The 15,572-nt window shown below is 35.8% G+C and overlaps 1 protein-coding gene and 1 non-coding gene across 2 annotated transcripts; one reads left to right on the top strand and one right to left on the bottom strand.

The window, feature by feature from the left end:
- Window positions 1-566: 566 nt before the first annotated feature.
- Window positions 567-4,736, bottom strand: LOC136207371 (uncharacterized). The gene is given in 3 exon segments (XM_065998636.1): window positions 567-1,508; window positions 1,806-2,512; window positions 2,627-4,736. Coding segments are annotated over 3 exon segments (3,759 nt in total).
- Window positions 4,737-5,273: 537 nt separating this feature from the next.
- Window positions 5,274-5,379, top strand: LOC136207785 (small nucleolar RNA R71). Its single transcript, XR_010676911.1, has one exon. It is a non-coding gene; the product is annotated as a small nucleolar RNA R71 (small nucleolar RNA).
- The last annotated feature ends 10,193 nt before the right edge of the window (window positions 5,380-15,572 follow it).

The following is a 15,572-nucleotide window of genomic DNA, read 5'->3' as shown; positions in this document are numbered from 1 at the left end:
GTAATTTCAAAATTTATGACTGCCATGGTGAAGTTTCATCCTATTAAGGGTCAATTGTTTACGAGTTTTCTTCCTAAGTCCATCTCAAATCCTTGAAAAGCAAAGACAATGATTTTAACATGTAAGGAAGCATGCAACTAAATGAAATTATCCTAAAAAAAACAATAAACACAAACATAAACAATAAATAATAAAAACTTAAACTAAGATAGATAAAACCCTTTTTACCCTTCCTCACACTTTAGAGCATGCATTTACTCCCAAAAATACGATAAAAGGTAAAGTGAAAAAGTAAAAGGGTTAAAGAAAAACTCCCTTAAACCAAAGGTGGTAGAGGAGATGGGATCTTTCACTTTAACTGTTGGGCCAATTTGTTTCTGTTTTTTTTTCTTTTTCTTTTTTTTAGTTTACCTGCAAAAAATAAAAAAAATAAAACTTACGTTAAAAAAATATTGTAAATAAAAGAGAAATTAAGAAAAGAAAAAAAATAAAAAATAAAAACTCGGGTTGTCTCCCATTAGCGCTTAAGTTTAACGTCTTTAAAGCTAGACGGAGCGTGGAGTCTTTTAACTCCTTAGTGAACTCTCTGAATGTGATGATTCTATTCTTGGTGGTGGGTCGGGCATGTAAAGTGTTAACTTTTGAAGCCCAATCTCTCCACCTTCATAATGCTTTGCTCTTTGGCCATTTACTTTAAACGGTGGTTCCTCGTCCTTTTGAACTTCTAAAACTCCAGAAGGAAACACATCAATTACCGTGTATGGTCCATACCATCTAGATTTTAATTTTCCCGGGAAGAGTCTCAGACGTGAATTATAAAGTAACACCTTATCTCCCACATTAAAAGTCGTTTGGAGGAGATATTTGTCATGCCATCTCTTCGTCTTTTCCTTATATAACTTTGCATTCTCATAGGCCGTGAGACGGAACTCATCGAGCTCATTAAGTTGCATTAATCTTTGAGGACCTGTAGAAGATAGATTAAAGTTTAGAAATTTAAGCGCCCAATAAGACTTATGTTCCAATTCAACCGGTAAATGACAAGCCTTCCCGAAAACAAGACGATATGGTGACATACCAATAGGGGTTTTGAAAGCCGTCCTATAGGCCCACAATGCATCGTCAAGTTTAAGGGACCAATCTTTTCTAGATGAATTTACTGTTTTTTCAAGAATGTTTTTTAATTCACGGTTTGATATCTCTACTTGGCCACTTGTTTGAGGATGATACGGGGTTGTAACTTTATGTTTGACTCCGTATTTCCCTAACAATTGCTCGAAAAGCTTATTACAAAAGTGAGAACCCCCATCACTAATGATGGCTCTAGGTGTACCAAAACGAGTAAAAATATTTTTCTTAAGAAATTTAGTAACCACCCGAGCATCATTAGTGGGTGAGGCGATTGCTTCAACCTATTTAGAAACATAGTCAACAGCAACAAGTATATATTGGTTACCAAATGAACTAGGGAATGGTCCCATGAAGTCGATGCCCCAAACATCAAAAATTTCACAAACAAGAATATTAGTGAGGGGCATTTCATATCTTCTTGAGATATTCCCGGTTCTTTGGCATTTATCACATGATTTAACAAATTCAAAAGCATCTTTATAAACAGTAGGCCAATAAAAACCACACTGAAGAATTTTGGCGGCCGTTCGGTTAGGGCCATGGTGACCGCCAGGATCACGAGTATGACAAAGTTCAAGTATAGGTTTCACCTCTTCCTCGGGTACACATCGCCTAATTATTCCATCTCCACAAATCCGAAACAAATAAGGCTCTTCCCATAAGTAGTGTTTAACATCAGAAAAGAACTTACGCTTTTGTTGATAGGAGAAACCGGATGGAATGATATTACCTGCTAAGAAATTGGCAAAGTCAGCATACCATGGAGGTGAGGAAATAGAGAAGAGTGACTCATCCGGAAATTGTTCTTGAATTTCTTTAGTCAGAAAATTCTCCTTTGGCTCAAACTCTAATCGAGATAAGTGGTCAGCTACCATATTTGCTACTCCTTTAGTATCACGTATTTCTAGATCAAATTCTTATAGCAATAATATCCATCTAATTAGCCTCGGTTTTGCATCCTGTTTAGCTAGCAGATACTTGAGAGCAGAGTGGTAAGTGTAAACAATTACTTTAGAAAGCACAAGATAAGATCTAAATTTATCAAGAGCAAAAACTATGGCTAGCATCTCTTTCTCTATAGTAGTGTAATGTTGTTGTGTTTCATTGAGAGTCCGACTAGCATAGTAAATGGGTTGAAAAATTTTGTTTTTCCTTTGTCCTAAACATGCTCCTACCGCTATATCACTAGCATCACACATGAGTTCGAAGGGCAAAGTCCAGTCTGGACTAACTATGATGGGGGCTTTAATCAAATTTTCTTTTAAAGCTCTAAAAGCCTCCATACAATCTTGAGAGAGATTAAAATTTGCATGTTTGAGCAATAATTGGGTCAAAGGTTTAGCTATCTTTGAAAAGTCTTTAATGAAACGCCTATAAAAACCTGCATGACCTAAAAAGCTCCTCACGGCCTTTACAGAATTTGGTGGAGGCAACTTCTCAATTACCTCTACCTTGGCTGGATCTACTTCTATGCCCTTGTTTGACACTTTATGGCCTAAGACTATTGACTCTTTTACCATAAACTGACATTTTTCCCAATTAAGCACTAGGTGAGTGTCAATGCATCTTTGAAGGACTTTTGCTAAGTTATGAAGGCAAAGATCGAAAGTCTTACCAAAAACAGAGAAATCATCCATAAATACCTCCATAGAGTCCTCTATCATGTCGCTGAAGATTGCCATCATACACCTTTGGAACGTAGTCGGTGCATTACATAACCCAAAAGGCATTCTCCTATAAGCAAAAGTACCGAATGGACATGTAAATGTGGTCTTCTCTTGATCTTCTAGTGCAACTGGAATTTGCATATAACCTGAGAAACCATCCAAATTACATAAGTACTCATGTCCTGCTAAACGTTCAAGCATTTGATCAATAAAAGGTAAGGGAAAGTGATCCTTCCGGGTGGCATTATTTAATTTCCGGTAATCAATACACATACGCCACCCGGTTACCTTTCTAACCGGAATGAGTTCATTCTTTTCATTCACTTGAACGGTTGTTCCTCCTTTCTTTGGAACCACTTGTACGGGACTTACCCACTTACTGTCAGAGATAGGAAAAATAATACCCGCATCTAAAATTTTAAGGATCTCTTTCTTGACGACTTCTTTCATACTTGGGTTTAATCTCCTTTGTGGTTGGGCAGTTGGTTTTATTTCATCTTCCATGAAGATCTTGTGAGTACAAATCGAGGGACTAATGCCCTCGATATCTGCCAATGTCCATCCGAATGCCTTCTTGTGGTCCTTTAGAACTTGCAACAATTTTGCCTCCATCTCACCTGTCAAAAAGGAAGAAATAATTACAGGTAAGGTTGAATCTTTTCCCAAGAATACATATTTTAAATTCGAAGGTAATGGTTTAAAATCCAATTGAGGAGGCTCCTCAAATGATGATTTTGGTTTAGGAATATTCTTCCTTTCTATCTTTTCATAATCTCGAGTCCAGAAGCAATCTTGTACTCCCTCATGTAATTCCTCAGTTGTTAACTTCACCTCTGTGTCTACTATTATTTCATCCTGGTTTATGCCTAAACCATTTATCACAACTGTTTCTAATGGATCTTCATATAAATGATCCTGAAAAACATCCTCCACAACCTTATTAGTAATATCAAGAAATTTACAATGTTCAAAATTGTCAGATGGATATTTAAGAGAATCAAATACATTAAATGTGACCTCCTCATCTTGCAACCGGAGGATTAATTTTCCTTGTTGCACATCAATAAGTGTTCTCCCGGTTGCTAGAAAAGGGCGGCCCAAAATAATAGGGACTCGTTCATCTTCTTCCATATCAAGTATAATAAAATCAGCAGGGAAGATGAATTTGTCCACCTTGACCAATACGTCTTCTACCAATCCTTTTGGGAAAGCTAGAGAGCGATCAGCTAATTGTAAAGAAACTCTAGTGGGTTTTGGTTCCCCAAGGCCTAGTTGTCTAAAAGTAGGCATTAAATTTATACTAGCACCTAGATCACATAGAGCCCTTTTAAAAGTTATACCACCTATAGTACACGGGATAGAAAAGCTTCCCAGATCTTTAAGCTTTGGTGGTAATTTATTTAACAAAATTGCTGAGCACCCCTCTGTTAATTTGACAGTTTCATTATCCTCAAATTTTCTCTTTTTAGAAAGGATATCTTTAAGAAATTTCGCATAAGCAGGCATTTGCTCAAGAGCTTCGGCAAATGGAATGTTTATGTGTAATTTTTTAAAGATATCAAGAAATTTGGAGAAGTGTTTTTCTTGTTTTTCTTTATTCAACCTTTGAGGAAAAGGAATTTTAGTTTTATAAGGTTGAACATTGGGGTCAGCAAATAACTTAGGAGAAGGGTTAGAATTACTTACCTCGATTGGCACTTCTTCCGTCTTTTTCTCGGGGGTGATTTGAACTTCCTTTCCACTTCTCAACACGATGGCTTTAACATATTCACGAGGATTAGATTCAGTATTGCTAGGTAGAGAACCTCTAGGACGCTCAGATACTTCTTTGGTTAGTCGGTTGATGTTGGTTTCTAGCCCTTTAGTAAAGACATCTTGATTCCGTCTCCATTCCTCGAAACTATCAAAGCGTGAATTGATGTGCTTCAACATTGACATGATAGTGGAGTTATCATCCTCATTATTTTTCCTTTCTTGGTTATGAAAACCGGGTGGTGGTTATGGTTGTGGTGGCCTTTGTGGAATAGGATTTAAAGCACTGTTAGGATTGGACCATGAAAATGCGGGTGACTTCTCCAAGGGTTGTTATAGTTATTTTGTCTATTATAATTCCCCACATAATTAAGTGTTTCTCCTGTGAATGGGTTACTAAATAAACATTCCCCACTTTTATGTCCACTCAATCCACATAGTTCACATGTTGGTGGTTGGGCTAGGTTGGCCATTAACAAGTCCATCTTTTTGTTTAATTCATCAATGCTAGAGTTGGACTATGACTCAACCAAGTGTACACTTGCTCTTCTTTCCAAGTTTCTATCTTCATTCCAATGGGAACACCTCTCCACTAGCTCTTCTATGAGATTGTATGCTTCCTCAGATTTCCTCAAAATATTTCCACCTGCAGCAGAATCAATAGTAGCACGGTCAGAAGCGGACAACCCTCCATAGAAATTATTTACCAATAGGCTCTTTGCATATCCATGATGTGGGCACTTCTTAAGTAAGCGACGAAACCTCTCCCATGCTTCATATAGGTTTTCCTTGGGCGATTGGCGAAAAGAGTGAATTTCATTTTTATACATCGCCGTTTTAGATGGAGGAAAATATTTAGCCATGAACTTATTGACTAAAATTTCCCATGTAGTGATCACCCCGGTATCTAAAGAATCCAACCAATCTGCGGCATCATCTCGAAGAGAGAAAGGAAATAATTTTAATTTAATTGCTTCTGGAGACACCCCATTCTGTTTTAGCATTGAACAATGCTTATTGAACCTGGTCAAGTGGGCGTTGGGGTCTTCTCTAGGATCACCACCAAATTGACCAGCGCTTTGCAATAGTTGGATAAGAGCTGGTTTGATCTCAAAATTATTTGCGGCTATAGTAGGTTCTACAATGCTTGAATTATTTTCAGACCAATTAGGTGTGAGCAACTCCATGATTGATGGCGGTGGTTCTACCATTTTCTCCCTTCTTTGTTCCGCTCAAATCCTACGACAATAACGTTTAATTTCAGGATCAAATTTAAATGAATGAAGCAAACTATTACTTCTAGTGAGCATAAACAAAAAAATAAAAAAATAAAAAAAAACTTAAATTAATAGAATTCAATTTAATCAAAATTATAAAACAAACAATCCCCGGCAACGGCGCCAAAAACTTGATGGACGAAATGTGTATCGTGCAAAACTAAAAGCAAGTGCACCTTATCCTGATCAAGTAATATAAAGTAAGTAGAGTATCATTCCCACAAGGATTGTGTTTATAGCTATTGATTTTTATGAATTTCTATTATCTAAGCAATAAATTTTGGATTTGATGATTACTAAACTAAAAACAAAAATAACTGCACTCAATTAATTAAAGAAAATAAAAACAATATTTATAACTCTTATGATAAATGTGCTAGAGCAAGGCTTCACCTAACCTAATGTATATAATCCACACAACAATCCTATCCAAGTTCTTAAGTTTTAATCTAGAGACGGTGATTATTTCCTAAAGTAATTAACCTAGTTTTGGGCCAGTCAAGATTAATCCTATTTCACATACAATTACCTTAGCTTTGGTCCAGTCAAGAATAAAGATATAATGAAAGCATTAAGTTCTCTGAAATAACCCCAAAGTTAAGTCGTGAAACTAAACCCTGAAAAACCGCACCGCATAGACACAGGTCTAAACTATGTATTTCCATTAATTATCTTAGTGTCGGTTAACCAAAATAATTAATTGTAATTTAGCTAAATATTGATTAGGTATCTAACTAGGAAATTAAGCTCCATAGTTTAATTCTCTATTTAATAAATTATGAACTTGAAATTGGATTGCAAGTAAATCATCTACTTCGATTAGGATCCGCCATAGCTCTAGCTATGGAGGAGTTAGTTCATGGTAGATGGAACAAAACTAAGAAATTTAATAGAAAACAAACTAATAGAAAACATAACTAAAGTAAAGAGAAGAAAAGATGAAGTGAGAATAAACTTTGAAATAAAAACTAGAATGTGTTTACAAGAAAGAGAAAAAGGAACCAAAAGAAGACTATAATAGGAAATTAACAGATGTGTTCCAGCTCTGTGTTGAAGTCTGTTCCACGTCTCCTTTCATGCTTCACAATGTAGGTATTTATAGTTGCACATGCTTCATGCATTCCTTGTAACATCCAACTTTAATGCCATTAAAGAGAAGATTAATGGAGGATTGAATTCTTTGCTCTAACTCCCTAACTTTGATGTAGTTAAAAAGAAGATTAATAGAGAGTTGAATTCTTCTTTGTAACTTTTTAACTTTCATAGAATTAAAGAGAGCATTAAGTAGTGTAACTCCTTCTTGAGCATTCAAAAAACTCTTTAAATAGTATTAAAATAGTCATAACATTCCTTGGATAGTTTTGGAGGAATTTATGACTATAAAGATTTATTTAAAGAGTCATGATTCTTCATTCTTCAACTGCTACAAGGTCACCAACTAGAGGGAGTTCTAACTTTGCAACTTTATTTACTTGAGTAATGATTCCTTAATTGCATTTTTTTCCCAAATAATACCTAAAAACATATGGAACAAGCATTAGTTATTGAAACACAAAACTAAACATAAAACAATTATAAAATATTAAAAACTATCTTAAAATGTATGATTATTATAATTAAAATATATTAAAAACTATATGAAAATGCAAGATAACAGGGACTAATAAATTAATTACCCTATAATATAAAACAGTAATGATGGAGCTGAGGTGTCATTTCCTCCTTTTTTACTGATAAAAAATATAATATATAATATATTAATTTTAATTATATTATTATATTTATCTATAAAAGATTATTTTATCCGTACTATATCTAAGAGTTTTACAGAATTTAAATTAATCCCTAAAATCTTTCTAATTCTCTGCATATCTATATATAATATAAAAAAGTAACGATGAAGCCAAGGTGTCACTTCCTCTTTTTTTGCACCGCTTCTTTCTAATGAACAAATAGACTTTCTTTGGGAGTGTCCGGCTAGTTGTTCCGAACAAAAAACTCGGATAAAAAATATAATATAATATATAATATATTAATTTTAATTATATTATTATATTTATCTATAAAAAGATTATTTAAAGTAAATGTGTAAATAAAATAATAATATTTCATTTATATATCACCTTTATATCATTAATTGTAATTATTAGATTATATTTTCTTAATATTTATATGTTAAGATGAATCTGTGCATCGCACGGGCCAAAAACTAGTAATATGTTAATTATAGTTAACGGATACAGATAAAAAATTAATAATTTTATTTTATATTACTATAACTATAATATATATATTATAAAGTTTAGTTTTTAAAGTCACTCTATAAATTTTATGGATGTTACATTCACTTTTCGAGAAATCTACAACATCGTTGAAAATTTCAAAACTAGGGAACTCCTCTACATTAACCACCACAGGCCTCACTTCTACCAAATAAGCACAAGCTCATTCTTTGATGAATGGACGGACTAGAGTCTTCCCATTGTTCCCTTTAAGAGGCTTCGTCACATTCCCTGATTTATACCCAAACCATGGCGATGACGTTGATCGACATCGATGTTAAACAAGGTAACTCCTTACTGATCTTTACCAAGCCCTAGACCTGGAACAAAGGTCATTTTAAGCATATCATTGGCCACCCCTTTGGGCATATATTCACCATAAATCTTGGCCACTTGGAACCCTCCATATGTGATGCGAACCCACGAGAAACAGTGCCTCGAAAACCCGACAACTAGATTTGATCCCTAGGAAAGCTAACGAATCAGGGTCGGGCAAAAAAGAACCCTTACCTACTTAGGTTGTAAAGACCCAATCCCAGTCTCCAACAATTAAGGATTTAATCCCGAACTGTTCAAAGTACTGCCCCAAAGAACACAAGAGAAACCATTTACAAACTCTTAAGAGTAATATTTTTATTAATATCAAACTTGTGTCTTACATATGAAAAAGCTCACCCTTAAATAGGTAAAGCAAATACAAACAATGACTTGAATTGCCCTTACATATCTTTGATAACAACAATAATACAAGAGCATTTAAGTACTTTATTTAGTCAACCATTAAGAAAAGAAAATCAATGCACATAATTTGACAATAATGCAAATGAGAAAACAAGACTCAATTCTCATGAAATTGATTAGGTTCACATGGTTTTTTGGAAGTTGTAATTTTGACCATTGAAAAAAAAATTAAATCAATTCATATTGAATTTTATTTTTCCCATAAATCCAAATGGTTAAAATTCATATGGTGATTTTTGACTCAATTTCACCACTTGTTTTGTTTAGTCCATGTTCGGTTTCTTTGATGTGTTCGCTTTTCGAATAACCCGAGAGATATGAAAAAGTTATAGCTTCTTGAATTCCACCTGCGTCAATTTGGTCTGATATATCTAACATTTGCACCACATATGTTTGGAGCTCATCTTCAAACTGCTTAGCACGTGCTCGAGTAACAGATCCATCTGGTAGACGTATTCGCTCCATATGAGAATCCAGATTTTCAACACGGGTTATATCATTCCCTCCCTCCTCAGAAGGATTCGACCTCGAATCAGAATCTGCATCATAAAAAGATAAATCAGTAACATTAAAAGTAGCAGATACATTATACTCACAATTTTGTAAGCGTTGTCATTAACACGCTCTAAAACTCGAAAAGGACCATCGCCTCGAGGTTGAAGCTTATTTTTACGAAGTCTTAGAAATCTCTTTTTTCGAAAATGCACGCACACCAAATCACCAGGTGCAAACACAACCCGTTTACGATGTTGGTTTACTTTAAAAGCAACCCGTCTATTTTTTTCTTCAATGTGCTTGTGAACCTTCTCATGAATGGATTGCACTAATTCTGCTTTCTTAACGCCATCTGTACTAGACGTGGCATCCATAAGTAAAGGTAGTAAATCCATAGGAGTACGAGGGTTAAGACCATAAACAACTTCAAATGGTGAAAACAAAGTAGATGAGTGAATACTGCGATTATATGCAAATTCTACCATAGGTAAACACTCTTCCCAATTCTTAAGATTTTTCCCAACCACAGTACGCAAAATTTGTCCAAGAGTTCAATTAATGACCTCGGTTTGTCCATCCATTTAAGGATGACAAGCAGTAGAATACAAAAGCTTAGTACCCAATTGATAGCTCCCATTTGTATAGGGTTTTTAGACCGTTTCTGGTTCAGTTTCGCTTCGTCTTCTTTAAGTTTTATATTCATTTTCTTCTCTTTTAGTAGAAATAAGTCCTCTCGTGTATTTATGGCACTTTCTGTGTTTTCAGGTGTTTGAAGGCGTATTTGAGTTTTCCCAAACCAGACCCGAACCTTTTGGGGCGATTCCGGACAATTCAGGGACCGTTGGAGCACTTTTGGGATTCATAAGGAACCATTAGAGCGGATTTCGGAAGCCCAGGGACCAAAGTGAAGAAAAACCGGGAATTACCCCATTTGGGAGCCTGTCTCGTCGAGACACTAGACTGTCTCAACGAGAAGGCCACTTGTCTCGGCGAGACAGCCTCTGTCTCAACGAGACGAAGCGGGAGAGGCACAAAAATGCCTCTCCCCAGCTGGAATCTCGAATTTTAGCCCAATTAGAGGCGTGTAATACGTGGGAAATGCCATTTTTACCCCTCTAAGACCTAGGTTTGCTGCCTATCGCTATAAATAGGCAGCTTAACATACAAAGTGGGGGTCGTTCTTTTTGTTTTTCATTATTTCGAGAGCAGACACCAAAGTAGAGTTTTAATTTCACACTCGTAGCCTAGGTGTATTTTCGAAGAACTGCTCAAAGGGTGGAGGATCTACCTTGTTTACCTTGTAATCAGACAAACGGGTTTAGAATTTCTTTACCCTTAATCTTCTTTACATTTATTCAAGAATGTCTACATTTATCCCCTATAACATGTTTATTCTGATTAGTTTGTCTATGAACTAATTCCCATCCAATCTAGGATGGGGATGAGATTGATTAAGATGCTATGAATGGTAGGGTTTAGGGTTTAAGAATTGCTTATTGAATTGATTGGATTATGTATGCTTTATGCCTAGATGATGTTAGGAACAGGATTAATTGCTAGAATGAGCATTGATAATGCTCAACTAGCGCGTTTATGTATATATTGCGCCTAATGCCTGTAACCCTGACATGAGCTAGATATTAGATAGATCGATTCTTGACCATGGAATCATCTTTACCGAATTTGCATAAATCTGACTTCGCTAGAGACCTCTAGGAATGAGGCTTTGTGGCTGGGCTACGGCTTTAGCCTTAATTGTCAATAAACCTAATGCTTTGCATGACCTAGGGTATATGCCTAATCAAGCCGTCACCCGAATGCATGTGAATAGGAAAGACAATACTGATCATATTAGTCTTTCACCTAGGGCGATTACCTTCAATCTTTATAAAGCTTAAACCTGAACCCCTTTTACCAAATTCGTAGGGATTAATCAATGGATTCCCCTACCTGGATTGCAACTATCATTGACCACAATCCACCCTGCGGCTAGTTCTGTTTATTGCTTTCTTAGGATAGGAGTTTATTTTATTAGTTTAAAGCATAAAATTGCTCTTCAACCAGCTGAATAAACATATTACCCATTGAAATCAACAAATTGGGATAGTAGTCCTTGTAGTTCGATCTCGTGCTTAAGCACTGTATTACTTGTTGCGATAGGATACACTTGTCCTATTTACTGCTATATATTTTACGAGCATCACCAATCGACTCCACCAAACATGCCAAAAATGACTTAAAAATTTAGCATCTCTGTCGGATAATATAGTTTTTGGTATTCCATGCAACTTTACGACCTCTCGAAAGAAAAGGTCAGCAACATTGGTAGCATCATCGGTTTTACTGCATGCAATCAAATGTGCCATTTTGCTAAACCTATCAACCATAACAAAAATGGAATCACGACCTTTATTTGTCCTAGGTAACCCAACAATAAAGTCCATAGAAATATCTACCCAGGGTTCCGTAGGCACGAGTAACGGGGTATAGAGACCTTGGGACAAAACCTTAGACTTAGCCTTTTTACAAGCGATGCACCTAGAACACAGTCTGTTGACATCCCTACGCATCTTTGGCCAAAAGAAATGTTCATGCAAAATATCTAAAGTCTTACGTGTTGGGGTTTAGTGTCCTATAGACAATTGTTCTAGGATACAAACTTAATGTAAATGAAGTATTCTTTATATCATTTGTTTTAATGAGATATATGTTTTATAACTATATAAAGGCAATCCCTTTTAAGCACTAAATAAAGTCTAATAAAAGGAAATCCGTAAGTTTGTTTAAAGTGATCATAAAGTGTTCATACAAGCATGAAGTGAGACTAAACTTTATGATAAACTAATAAACTTAAAACCACCCCAAGTCAAGTGATATGTTTAGGATTGATATATCACTGTTGAGACTTGCATGTAACAATGTCTTCTGTCTGACAGAAAGCTGATCTCACAAGCTTCATATATACAGATATCTGGACAGTTACATGGATCCGATGAAAAGTAGTTCATTAGGATTGGCGATCCGATTTGAGATAACAGGATGGATAGATTCATCCTTGTCACCTGTTCATCTCATTGGTATTAATAGGTATAACTAATCCTCAGAATCAAAGGAATATTAATTGGTATTCTGGATTACGGAATGTGACGCTTTGACTCTAGTGTAACACGATCCTTAACAGAGATGACTCTGGGGTGTGAACAGTAGACGTTGGGTATCACATGAAGTGATTGCGGGATCGTTATATATTGGATTGAGCATTTATCACTCCCGATAAATGGGAGATACATCCAAGGATCGCTTATGGAAGACTCGACACTAAATCCTTGCAAGGTGATAGCTTAAGACTTGAAATACAGATTTCATTTAACCTATCTATTTGAGTTGACTCGGCCTGTACAAGTAAAACGAACGTCTCGCTATATGTGACTTGACATCATCCATAGTCATAAGATTCAGTTCAAGGATGTAGTTGATAAAGGATCGAATTATACTGTAACTAATACGGAAAGGTTAACGACATAATCAACCTGTCTTCTTATGGCTCTGGGGGAATGATTACGGACTTGCTAATCACATACTCTGTACATCATTCCGTTATGCAAAGATTAAATATAATTCTTTGAAAATTATTTAATAACGTTGCATACGGCTAGAAGCAATAAGAACCTAATGGGTCACACATAAGACTTGGAACCTAAAAGAGAGATATATGTTAATTAATTGATGGAAGCCCAATTGAGCCCAATAAGGCCCATGGACCATAAGGGGGTCGAAATTCATGTAGTCAAAATACATGAATAATTAATTTGATTTTATTAATTCTAATTAGATTAGGATTATGAATTAAATTAATTAAGAGATAAATAAGTTAGGAGTTTTAATTAGATTATAATACTCTTATTATTATCCAATAACGTTATTATTATTATCTTTAATATATTAGATATATAATGAGATAATAATTAGGAATTCTATTCCGAATTGAATTCCTATTCAGTAACCTAATTCTATCTAACTAGGGATTAGATACAAGAGATTATAAATAAACCCTCTATGGGATTTTCGAAAACTACTAGCCAAATCCCTACTGTGATTTTCGAAATACTCAGTGCAATCGGGAGAGAGAATTTCGACACCCCCAGTTCGAGGACGAGATTTTCCATGGCTTCCTTCCGATCAATTGATTTCATCTATTTCTTTTATCTTTGATCTTGTGTTGATTAATTAGAGGCAATCTACTTTGGTTGCTATTCAACGGTTGATTCTAACTTAATCTTCCCGTGTTTTATTTCGTGCTTGGGAACTCGGAGAAGAGTTGTGGGCACTTCATTAACAACGGTAGATTGATCATCAAAAGGTAATTCTTCTTATCCATCTTTATATGAAATAATGATTAACGGATCCTAGGGTTAATGGAAATAGGTTAAAAATTTTATATTTCCGCTGCTATACCTTAGCCTAATTTCCAACATTACGAACCCCAAAATTTCCCATCAGTCCACCATCGTGGGCTTCCTAGACAAGCAATTCTCGATATGAACATTGTGGCGCACATAGTCTATTTTCACGGAAAATCCATCAAGTAAATAGAATTTGTCCACCGCAAACTTACCGTATGCAAGGTACATATCACCAAAATCAACATCACCTTTATACAACTCCTTAAGATGTGTAAATCCCAAGAGCTTAGTATTCAAGGAACTTAAAAGAATATACATGCACGATAGTGCATCAGCCACCACATTTTCTTTACCTTGCTTGTATTGAATAGTATATGGAAAAGTCTCAATGAACTCCATCCACCGGGAATGTTGTTTATCCAACTTACCTTGTCCCTTGACGTGTTTTAGGGACTTATGATCAGAATGAATAACAAACTCCTTAGGCCAAAGGTAATGCTGCCATGTTTCTAACGCCCTCACTAGAGCGTATAACTCTTTGTCATAGGTGGGGTAATTAAGTGAAGCCCCACTCAACTTCTCACTGAAGAAGGCAATTGCTCGTTTATCCTGCATCAAAACAGCACCAATACATATGCCAGAGGCATCACATTCAATCTCAAATGCTTTCTCAAAGTTAGGTAATGCAAGTACATGAGCAGAACATAATTTATCCTTCAACATATTAAAATCATTCTCCTGTTCTATTCCCCATGAAAATCCTACGGTCTTTTTAATCACCTCAGTAAGGGGAGCAGCTAAAGTGCTAAAGTCCCTCACAAATCGTCTGTAGAATGATGTTAAGCCATGGAAGCTTCACACCTCAGACACACTATTAGGTGTAGGCCAATCACGGATTGCCTTAACCTTTTCCTCATCTACTTTAATTCCTTTAGCAGACACAACATAACCAAGGAAAATAATGTGGTCTGTGCAAAAGGAACATTTAGACAAGTTAGCATATAATTGTTCTTTTCTAAGTACATCAAAGACACTCCTTAAGTGACCTAAATGCTCTTTTAAAGACCTACTATATACCAATATGTCATCAAAGTAGACCACCACAAACTTGCCTATAAATGCACGCAACACATGATTCATTAAGCGCATAAAATTTGACGGTGCATTGGTTAGACCAAAAGGCATAACGAGCCATTCATACAATACGTGTTTAGTTTTAAATGCGGTTTTCCATTCATCCACTTCTTTCATCCTAATTTGATGGTATCCACTTTTCAAATCTATTTTACTAAACACAATAGCTCCATGTAATTCATTCAACATATCATCTAACCTAGGAATATGGTGACGATATTTTACCGTAATGTTATTGACGGCTCGACAATCAACACACATTCTCCATCTTCCATCTTTTTTAGGAACAAGAAGCACATGTACGGCACATGGGCTCATCGACTCCCTCACGTACCCTTTAGCAAGTAACTCCTCCACTTGTTAGTGTAACTCCTTCGTTTCCTTAGGATTACACCGATATGCTGGACGGTTAGGAATGACTGCCCCAGGTACTAGGTCGATCTGATGTTCGATGCCCCGAATAGGTGGTAATCCTTCAGGAAATTCCTTTGGCATGACATCTTGATATTCTTGCAAAAGAGAAATACAAGAACTAGGCAGGACATTATCAGCTTGACTTACATATGCTTCTCTATAAACAAGTAATAAGACAGGTTTATTTACAGAAAGAGCATACTTAACCTCGCTGACCTCGCAAAGAAATTAGCCTTACCCTGCCCCACACTGTTATTCTCTCTTGACTCTCCTTTT

This window comes from Euphorbia lathyris, chromosome 9, assembly GCF_963576675.1.
Source record: "Euphorbia lathyris chromosome 9, ddEupLath1.1, whole genome shotgun sequence".
Lineage (NCBI taxonomy): Eukaryota > Viridiplantae > Streptophyta > Magnoliopsida > Malpighiales > Euphorbiaceae > Euphorbia > Euphorbia lathyris.
The sequence above is the reverse complement of the archived record's forward strand: the minus strand, read 5'-3'. Positions and strand labels throughout refer to the sequence as shown.